Source organism: Arachis duranensis, chromosome 1 (genome assembly GCF_000817695.3).
Source record: "Arachis duranensis cultivar V14167 chromosome 1, aradu.V14167.gnm2.J7QH, whole genome shotgun sequence".
Lineage (NCBI taxonomy): Eukaryota > Viridiplantae > Streptophyta > Magnoliopsida > Fabales > Fabaceae > Arachis > Arachis duranensis.
Genome location: NC_029772.3, coordinates 1,468,712 through 1,480,008, shown reverse-complemented (window position 1 = coordinate 1,480,008; position 11,297 = coordinate 1,468,712). Strand labels below are relative to the sequence as shown.

The 11,297-nt window shown below is 35.7% G+C and overlaps 1 protein-coding gene across 1 annotated transcript; it reads left to right on the top strand.

Annotated features, from left to right (window-relative positions):
* The first annotated feature begins 3,176 nt into the window (after positions 1-3,176).
* LOC107477747 (beta-galactosidase 3) lies at positions 3,177-10,180 on the top strand. Its single transcript, XM_016097844.3, has 19 exons — positions 3,177-3,441; positions 3,718-3,813; positions 3,904-4,016; positions 4,102-4,168; positions 4,238-4,330; positions 4,531-4,674; positions 5,540-5,628; positions 5,765-5,870; positions 5,987-6,074; positions 6,757-6,875; positions 6,977-7,141; positions 7,243-7,424; positions 7,538-7,647; positions 7,730-7,839; positions 8,186-8,296; positions 8,386-8,499; positions 8,582-8,784; positions 8,888-9,224; positions 9,574-10,180. Exons 1-19 carry the CDS (start codon positions 3,271-3,273, stop codon positions 9,706-9,708), a joined length of 2,553 nt encoding a protein of 850 aa, XP_015953330.1. The 5' UTR covers positions 3,177-3,270; the 3' UTR covers positions 9,709-10,180.
* Positions 10,181-11,297: the final 1,117 nt, after the last annotated feature.

Sequence of the window (11,297 nt, the reverse complement as noted above, 5' to 3'; positions counted from 1 at the left end):
TTAGTTACTGTTATTGTTATTATTATTGTTATTAAATTTATTCTAATATAGCAATTGATATGTTAATAGGAATATTGTTAGTAAAAATATTTTATTACGTTTATTTGTTTTGTGATTCTGATTAATATTATTTACATAAATATTAATGTTATTATCGGTATTGTTAGTAATGCATATTTTATTATGCTTATTTATCTTCTTAGTGTGGTTAATAGTATTTTTGTACAATATTTTATTATAAATATTAATATTTTATTCAAAGATATTTTTTTCTGTATTTATGTTGTTAATTTGTTGTAATGAGTGCATAGTTTTCTTAGCTTCAGTATTTAATACACGATAACAGAATCAATGAATTTAATGTGAGCAGTCTAATAATTTCTACGAAAATTATGTTTGTTGTTGTTTGTAATGGTTGTATGTTAAGGGATTTTGTTACCGACGTTTTGCAGCCTAGTAGGGTTATTACCGCCGTTAGGCGGCAGCAGAATATGCCCTTACATGACCGGATTATACCGTATCTGGAGACTGCGGGCTTGTATCATCTTGCTAGGCTAAACAGTCAGTGGTTCTGGGTTGATGAGTCTCTGCTTAGCGCATTTATTGAGCGGTGGCGTCTGGAGACCCACACGTTCCATATGCCGTTTGGTGAGTGCACCATTACTTTACAGGATGTTGCGTATCAGCTGGGTTTGCCGATTGATGGTGCACCCGTTAGTGGGTGCTTGACTGAGTTTGAGAATCTGATGGAACACGGTAGACCAGCATGGGTGTGGTTCCGGGAGTTGTTCGGGGAGTTACCTCCACAGAGTAAAGTGAAGTAGATGACAGTGTGCTACACATGGTTCCACGAGAGGTTCCGAGTTCTCCCTGCAGATGCTACTGATGAGACCGTGCGTGTATACGCACGCGCTTATATCCTGATGCTGTTGTCGTCTCAGCTGTTTGCGGACAAGAATGCAAACAGGGTACACCTTCGCTGGTTGCCTTATTTAGCATCATTGGATGACTTGGGCAGATATAGCTGGGGCTCCGCTGCACTAGCCTGGTTGTATAGGTGTCTTTGTCGTGGTACAAACAGAAACGTCGTTAACTTGGCTGGGCCGCTACACCTACTACAGTCTTGGATTTTCTAGAGGTTTCCCACTTTGAGGCCCACTGGTTTTGACCGGTTCGGTTTTCCGCTTGCTTCTAGGTATGGTTTAAAAATATGCGTTCATAAATTGTAAAAAATGCATGTGTTATGGTTTGTTTTGACATCATTTCAATTTAAATTGATGAGAACCAGAACTTGAAGGCCGATGCTGCGCATGTGGATCGCCGCCTGTGTTTTCGTCGCTGTCACCATCGATATCAACAGGCTCCTGGTCAGACTCATCGTCACGCATTGCATTCTCTACTTGATCAGGTCCACCAAATTGTTCGATATAAGGCACGAGGCCACCACCGGTGCCCACAACGTTGGGAGGCTCAATGACTGCTGCATGCTCCAAAGGGACAGAACCAACAACCTCCGTTTGTTCTAAATCAGCCGCAAAAGAAGGTGATTGAACCGGCGGAAGATACGGTCTGACCGCAGGCATCGAACTAGATGCACCACCCGCGGAAGCTGCGCAAGGAACTGGAGCGGATGCCCCAGAACTATCGACACCAACCTCCAACTTCGCGAACAACTCATGGATTCTGATCTCCGAAAAACTCCTTACACAGTAGAACAGAACCCTAATATCTTCATCAGCCTTAACCGCAAAGGTTTCATACTGAACACCGGTCGAGACAACCGCCATGGGAATCTTGTAGAATAGTTTCTTCACCCACTTGCAACCCAACACGCCAAGCTTCTCCAAGATGCTGTTCTTCAAGTCAGACAAACTCATCGACGAACTGATAAAAATACTTAGTGGTTCTCTGTCGGTGAACTTCACACCTTGGCTTTTGCTTTTTTTTATTTTTCCAGAGCAATGCACCAGAGCAAGAAAGCTCTCTTCCTCACTAGCCATTGTGAGAATGATCTCTTATGGTGCTTGAATCACCCACATATATATAGAATTTCCGTCATAGTAAACCGTGGAAACCTACCACGTTTTCTGCCCATTATTCTACATAAACCGTGGTAACCCACCGGGTTTTATGTGCTTAAATCTTTCCTCATAAACCGTGGTGACTTCCCACGGTTTATGCTTGCCAAATTTCCTTCATAAACCGTGGTGACCTACCACGGTTTTCTCCTACAAATTTTTGCTCCTAATCCGTGGTGACCTCCCACGGTTTATGCATGTTTAGAAACCGTGGTGGGTTGCCACGGTTTACATATAAATCCGTTTTGCACATAATCGTAACAACAAACAGATTTGCACATTTACGTAAAAAAATCCCCCTTTTTATTTATTTAAGTAAATTGCCCTAAAAATTATATTGTGAACATATTATATATTCATCTCATGGTTTATAGTAAAATTGTGACAAATTCTTATCTTTTACATAAAACTAGTAAGGTTAAGATTTTAAAATTTGTATATTTTAAATATTAACACTTATTATTTTTTTATAGTATTTTTTACTTTAATAAATCAAAGACTAATTTATTACAGATTTAAATTTTATTTAAAAATTTATTATTAAATAATAAATTACTATATAAATAAGACTTAATTCAAACTTTGAATACTTATTTAAATAGACTAATAAATTAACTACTAGATTAATTTAAATTTGTTATATTAATACCTATTATACCATTACTATCTAAAAATTAGATACTATTGTAAGAGATATAGACTCAATTAAGTAATTAATAGGAAAATTTTATATAAAAAATCATAGTGGTGATATAATCAATCATATAAGAAATTAATCATTGATATAATTTCCTCTTTAAAACTTTACTTCTCTAAATTCAATTCCTTCTTATTTCCCTTTTCCTATTCTATGGAATTCTATTTCTATGAAATTACTAATTAGTCATTTAATGCATTAAAAACGAAATTCAGTTTGATGCATTGAAAGAATTAAAGTCACTTGGTGTAGTGCTGAGACAACTCGCACAAGAAAACAAAACCGTTTCCACAATTTTATGGCTGCTGTCACTCTCACTCTTACTCTTACTCTTACTCTTCACACTCACATTATAAACAAAAATACTTTGTAACTCAAAGCCACGTAGTGTTGTATTCCAAGACACCTGTGCCTGCAATGAAATCATACGCTCTACTTATAAGTACTCCTCTCTTCTTCTCAATTTGATCTTCGACTCTCTCTCTCTCTCTCAGTATGGAAACTAGCTCGGTTTCCAAAGTTGTGTTTGCATTTTGCTTGGCTTTGTGCCTTGTCACTCACCTTGTTCACTCAACTGTTACATATGATAGAAAGGCCATTCTCATCAATGGCCAAAGAAGAATCCTTTTCTCTGGCTCCATGCATTATCCTAGAAGTACCCCTGATGTATGTAATCTAATCCCCTCTTTTTTCCCCTGAGAATAATAAGGTGGAAGTTCAAATGGAGTCGACTTAACGTAAAATTGATAACTGAAAACTGTTAGATGAAGATTTAGTCAAATCAGTTAAATCATTTATCTGGCTATCGGGGACTGCACTTAAATTTCCACTTAATAAAAAATATGAAACGCTTAACATCTCAAAATAACTGTCGGTGTAGTACTTTACCAGTTCAATTAGAATTAAAGCGAAGTTTCTGATATTTATATTTGAATTGTGCAGATGTGGGAAGATCTAATTGAGAAGGCAAAAGAAGGAGGAATAGATGTGATTGAAACCTATGTGTTCTGGAATGTTCATGAGCCTTCCCCTGGCAATGTACCTCACTCTCTTCTTATTATTATCTGGCTTCTGTTTCAATTCTTTTTTCAATTTGATCTTTGTTCACTGTGTTTTCTGCATGCTCAGTACAATTTTGAAGGAAGATATGATCTGGTGAGATTCATGAAGATAATACAGAAAGCTGGTCTCTACGCTCATCTTCGCATTGGACCTTATGTCTGTGCTGAATGGAACTTCGGGTACCTTCGATTCTCCACTACTACTTTTACAACTTTTAATTTAATCTTTAATTTTATTTATCATTTTTTTTTTGGTTGTATATAGAGGATTTCCTGTGTGGCTGAAGTATGTTCCTGGAATAAGCTTCAGAACAGACAATGAACCTTTCAAGGTGTGTCACATAATTGAGTTCAACATCTTCTTATGAATTGAATTTTTCAATTGAGAATTTGATTTGCAGAGGGCAATGCAAGGATTTACTGAGAAGATTGTTGGAATGATGAAGAGTGAGGGTCTGTTTGAATCCCAAGGTGGCCCTATCATACTATCTCAGGTATACTTTCTTCTTCTTGTATTTTATTCTGCAATTGATTGTCATTAATTGTTAGAGTAGTAGCTGTTATGAGAGAATTTTTCATGTCCAGCACTAATAAAATAAAAAAGTGGTAGTAGAGTAGCTGTAACTTTTGATTCACATTCACTCAAGAGTAGATCTGGGAATAATAACGAAGCATGTGCAAAATGTTGGTCCAGATTGAGAATGAGTATGGGGCCCAGAGTAAGTTACTTGGAGAAGCTGGCCGAAACTATGTTAATTGGGCTGCTAAAATGGCGATTCAGACGGGAACAGGAGTCCCATGGGTCATGTGCAAGGAAGAGGATGCACCAGATCCAGTGGTGAGTTTTTTAACTTTTTTTAGTAGCATCCTAACTTGTTATTTTTATCACTTATACATCATATCCAAACACAATACACAGAAAATAATTTTTAGTGTCTTTATCTTATTGTCTCCATCTCAGTGTCATGTTCTGTTCTGTCCTATCTCTAAAAACAAACGCAACCTTAAATCTGTAACTTCGAAGGTGATCAGCATAAATAAAATCTTCAATGATATACTAAAAGTCGAAATGTCAAATATTCAAGATTTGGATTGATCTTTGAAGTTTTATTCGTGTATAAATGAAATTTTATAGATTAATTTAAATCTTAACTCCTTAAAATTTATATTATTATGTTAAAATTAATAATATTTAAACTTTAGATTTGGATCTTTTAAATTTTGAATTTTTATTTTAAAGGGTAAAGTGTGATCTTCTACTTTAAATGGTTTCTCTCTCATATTTACTCTTAGTCCCGCCTATAAAATAAATAATAAGAAATCACATTTTACTCTTTAAAGTGAAATTCAAACTTGAGAGAATCCAAATCCTTAAACTTTATATGCACTATATAACTAACTACTTCTAATGTGTTGGCTGAGATATAACAAGAAATATAATATAAAATAAAAGAAAAATTTAAGGGGCCAGTAATTTTATTGTATTTTGGCTAGCATATAACCAGCAGAAAAAGGTGAGTCATTGGATGAAATTTCACACCAATCTTATACCATCAAATCATCATTGATGACTAATTGATGGCTACCAATCACAAGTGTTACTGTCCCTAGCATTGCTCTAAAATAAAATAAAGATCCAAAATTAGTTGTAATACATTTCTCAAAAGGAGTACGGCAACTAAACTAATGTGTTTTGACAACAGATAAACACGTGCAATGGCTTCTATTGTGACAAGTTCACTCCCAATAGACCCTATAAGCCAATGATATGGACAGAGGCTTGGAGTGGCTGGTAAACATTTTCTTTTTCAGTTATCAGTCACACCTCCTTTAAAATGAGAAAAATTATAAAGTAATAAAATAAATCACTATTAAATCTATAATTTATATTAAATAATGAGGACCCTGCTGCATGATAATATATGCAGGTTTACGGAATTTGGAGGTCCAATTCACAAAAGACCCGTACAGGATTTGGCATTTGCGGTTGCTAGATTTATAATACGTGGAGGGTCCTTTGTAAACTACTACATGGTTAGTTTATTTAAAGTAAATTCATTAAATTTGGAAAATTATATTGACAAGATGATAATGATGGAACCTATTTAATTTTTGCAATTTGACCAAGACAGTTCACATTTTTTTTCTAGTATCACGGTGGAACCAATTTTGGACGAACAGCTGGTGGCCCTTTCATTACTACCAGCTATGACTATGATGCTCCACTAGATGAATATGGTGAGAATTTAAAATGCAGCACTTTCTACGTGCTATCGTCTCTATTATTCACTTGGTAACAACCAAAATTCCTAACAGCAAATTTAATAATGTAGTCACTAATCATCAATAAAAGTGGCTTAAATAAGGTTTCGTTATATATATATATATTACTTCTTCTATTTTAATCTTCATAATTCTTTTACAATAAAACTTAAAAGTTATTTATTTTAATTCCCATCAAATAGTGTTACTGTTAATGTGACACACCACAGAAATATTAATCAGTTGCCTCATTACTTAAATGAATATTTTTAATGTCAAGAATCAAGATAGACAATTTTTAAAATTTATTTTTAAAAAAATTATAAGATGTACAACAAAAAAAAATGTATATTTTATAAGATCAAAAAGATATTTAACCCAATATGATTTTTCAAAGGAAAAGTATAGGTAGACAATGAAAATATTAAACAATGTGAACAATTGATATATCGATATTCAATTCACTAGGTGTGTGGATGGTTATCCTAATATGAAGATTTAGGTGGATAATTTGGAGTGTAGTGTGAATTTGCACATTATACTTCTGTATAAAAAAAATTTACTCTATTTTCACTTTCAAACAAACATACCCAAACACCTAAACTCTATGGTTGATGAGTTCAGTGACAATTTTTTCATTCAACAAAAACATTTGCAGGTTTGATTAGGCAACCCAAGTATGGTCATTTAAAAGAGCTTCATAAAGCTATCAAGATGTGTGAGCGAGCTTTGGTTTCAACTGATCCAATTGTTACTTCACTAGGAGCCTCTCAACAGGTTTTAGCCTTAATTACTTCATACTCATTCTGCTTCCCACATGTGATTAGCTTCTCTATATAGTCTCTACTAACCCTGTAACATCTGTAATTTTTTTCCAGGCTCATGTATACTCGACGGAATCCGGCGATTGCGCTGCTTTCCTCTCAAACTATGATTCAAAATCCTCAGTTAGAATCATGTTTAATAACATGCATTACACTTTGCCACCTTGGTCCGTTAGCATCCTCCCAGATTGTAGGAATGTTGCCTTCAATACAGCAAAAGTATGGAACAAAAATCTGATAGATTTTCGTATCATTTTGTATTTTTGTTCTGTATTTAATAATTGCGAAAACTTAGTAATGAATTACTCTTCTACTTGCAGGTAGGAGTGCAAACATCTCAAATGCAAATGCTGCCAACTAGTACTCATATGTTCTCATGGGAGAGTTTCGATGAAGATCCGTCTTCTTTAGACGACAGCGGCTCTACAATCACTGCCCCGGCTCTCCTGGACCAGCTAAATGTAACCCGCGATGCGAGCGACTATCTTTGGTATATGACAAGGTGATGAGCCTGATTGAACTTCACAAGTCACAGCTAATTTTGTTTAGCTTCTTAAGTTTGATCTTTTGAGTATACATAATTTTTGTAACTCATTAGATACTATGTATATGCAGCATTGATATAGGTTCGTCCGAATCGTTTCTACATGGAGGCGAACTCCCTACTCTTATCGTTCGGTCTACAGGACATGCTGTCCATGTTTTCATCAATGGTCAACTTTCTGGTATGAAGTTCTACTTTATTATTTCTAGGATCACATTGCTGGTTGTTTAGTAAAATCAAGCATGGTATATCATTGAAACTAGGTTCTGCCTATGGAACAAGGGAGTATAGAAGAATCACATATACCGGCAAGGTAAATCTTCGTGCCGGAACAAACAGAATTGCTCTGCTCAGTGTTGCCATTGGACTTCCAGTAAGTTTCTTTCGCTCCAAAACTTGGTGCTTGTTATATGATGTTGGTTTTAAGTTGTATGATGTTTTGTAACTGCTAATTAGGTCACCTATAGACAGAAACCCAGCTATTAACGAAAACAAAAATTTTATGTGCATCTCAAAAATCAGCTATCATGTATTTGTGTATAAATATATTTGTTGTTTAACTCATTTTCAATGTGTATTTTCATTTTGTGTTTTAACATATTTTATACCGGTAAATAATTGGGTGGCTGATTTTTTATTTACACATAGCATGATTGTTTCTTTTTCCCTCCTAACATCCAATGTCATTAACAAAACTCTTTTTCTTTTTGTTGTCAAAGAATGTTGGTGAACATTATGAGTCATGGAACACAGGAATCCTAGGTCCAGTTTCACTCCATGGACTTGACCAAGGAAAGTGGGACTTGTCATGGCAGAAATGGACTTATCAGGTTTGTTAATTAATCTCACTTTGGATGCATGCTTATGCTGGCTCATTTCACATTCAAGACAATATATACTAAAGCATTCAAATTAATAGGTTGGGCTGAAAGGAGAGGCCATGAATCTTGCATCTCCTAATGGTTTTTCTGCAGTCGAGTGGATGCAATCGGCGATAGTTGTACAAAGAAATCAGCCACTAACATGGCACAAGGTAACATTCAAGAGAAATATGCAAAGTTTCTGACTAAACAATTAGCTAAACAAACAGATACAATTCTGTAAACCTCTTGCAGACTTTTTTTGATGCTCCCGAAGGAGACGAACCGTTGGCATTGGATATGGAGGGCATGGGAAAAGGTCAAATATGGATTAATGGACAGAGCATTGGAAGATACTGGACCACATATGCTAATGGCAATTGTAGTGGCTGTAATTATGCTGGGTCATTTAAGCCTCCAAAGTGCCAATTTGGTTGTGGCGAACCAACCCAGAGATGGTAAAAAAACTTGTTAAGATCACCATTTTTTATAAATCATAAATCCTAAACCTTAAACACTGAATCCTAAATAATTTTAAACTCTTGTCCACAAATATTTCAGGTACCATGTACCACGGTCATGGTTGAAGCCAAGTCAAAATCTACTGGTTATTTTTGAGGAGCTCGGAGGCAATCCTTTGAGAATCTCTCTTGTGAAGAGGTCAGTGAGCAGCGTCTGCGCCGACGTGCCGGAGTTTCATCCGAACATTAAGAATTGGCATATTGAGAGCTTTGGGAAATCAGAGGAGTTCCACCCACCAAAGATTCACTTGCATTGCAGCCCTGGCCAGACCATCTCCATCATCAAATTTGCAAGCTTTGGAACTCCTCTAGGGACTTGTGGGAACTATGAGCAAGGAGCATGTCATTCCCCCTCATCCTACGCCATTTTAGAGAAGGTGCTTGTGCTTTACCTCTTACTCTTGGTTTCACAACCTACTCTATTAACTTTACAATAACAATGAAGTAAAAACTCAAGTGCAATCGACTTCACGTGAAGTTGATAGTTGAGAGTAGTTAAGTGATTTGATTTATTTGACTAAATTTTCATCTAACGGCTCTCAGTTATCAACTTCATGTGGAGTTTCCACCTAACAATGAAGCACAATTTAACCTTTAAAAGCTTAAGTTATTAACAGTTTAGAAGATCATTGCTTTGGTAAATTAGTGTCTAAAACCATTAATAATAACTAAATGTTTCTTTGGCATGTGAGTTTAACCTTCTAGCTTTTTGTTTCATTTCCACAGAAATGTATAGGAAAACAAAGATGCACGGTTACAGTTACAAACAGCAATTTTGGGCAAGACCCGTGCCCAAAGGTGATGAAGCGGTTATCAGTTGAAGCTGTTTGCGCTCCAACCGCCACAAATTGGAGAGGCTGATTTGGCCACACAAATAGTATTTATTGTGCAGTGACTTAAATCCCTTAGATTTAATGAATAAATAACATTCTTTTGTTTTAAAATATTTGTAAATTCAAAATTTTAAAGTAGCAGATATTTTAAAACAAAGAGAATTATAGAAGAATGGGTACATTTAGTAGTAGTTGAATAGGTCAAATCCAGTGTGAAGGTGTATTTTTTGTGAAATGTTGGTGATGCCAAAGGCAATGTAGTTCATAGGTTTTGTTTAGTGGCATTTAACGTGTGTAAATTCATTGTTAGAAAGGTGAATCTGAAACCAAGGGTCTTAAATTTTGTACCTATAGAGCATCAGTATTTAAACCGGTTATGGAGGTGCAATTGTGTTTTTGCTTGTATTTCTAGGGATTACCCCAAATCTATGTTCAAATTGGGAACATATTGTGATATCATTGTCCATTGAAGTTTGAAGATATCTATCTACCTTGCCTGATATATTATTCTCCTTCCTTCTTCCTTTCTTTATTTTTGAAAGCCTTTCTTATATTTGAAAATCGATATATTTGAAACGGTTAGTTTTTCTTTCACCAGATAAAGACAATACTCATACGATAAAATAGTATTTTATTTTTGTTATTAATAAAATAATATTAAAAAAATTTAAAATTTAACAGAAATGATTAACAGTCAAATATAGAATAAATAATTATTTGTATCTGTAAAAGATGAAAATGCTGACATATGTACCCACACTAAACTGAAATTAAACTTGTATTCGCGCAAGATGTCTTTCATAACAAAAGTATCCTCCTGTCTTTTTGGAGGGTTAGAATGCTCCGTAGAGTACTTTTATCGCACAGAGACATCTTGCGTAAGTACAAATTTAGTGGGTGCACAAAGAACCAACGAATTCGAAGTAACCGGTGGTAGGCCTGGGAGACGCAAGAAACCGAGTGATGACTCCGGTGATGATGAAGATTGGACTCTTCCGTCTCATCAAGTATCCAATTTAGTACGTGCTTGTTCTTGTGCACGTGCTGGTGGAGGTGGCGGTGGCGGTGGCGGTCGTCGTCGTGATTCTGGTGAAAGTCCTAATGCTGCTAGAAAAATAAGGAGGGCACGAAGTTCTTCTGATAATCGTAATTTGCCGACGTTATGGAATCCCAGAATGATTATTTCTTGGCTGATTGACAACAATGTGGTGGCGTAGGAGGCGTGGGTTTTCTGCCATGGAGGGAGAGATATTAAATTGGTGAAGAAAGGAAAGTTGTTTCGTTCTGGTATTGTCTGCCATTGTTGCGGTTCTTTGTGCACACACTCTCAATTCGAGGCTCATGCTGGTTGCAATAATCAACATCCCTCTCGCGGGGGGTTTCATTCTTCTCTGTGATCGCTTTCCGGCGTCATTTCACATCGAATGTATCGGCATTGATCATGTTCCTACTGGTAATTGGTTCTGCCCCTTCATGCTCTCGCAGAATTTGCAACCGTTTTGTAATTATGATAATTATTAATTAATACGCCATCTTTAATTTTTAATTTTAAAGTCTAAATCTTAATTTCAGATTTTTTTTTTTTGGTGACTTGATCATTTAATTGATGGTTAGTTA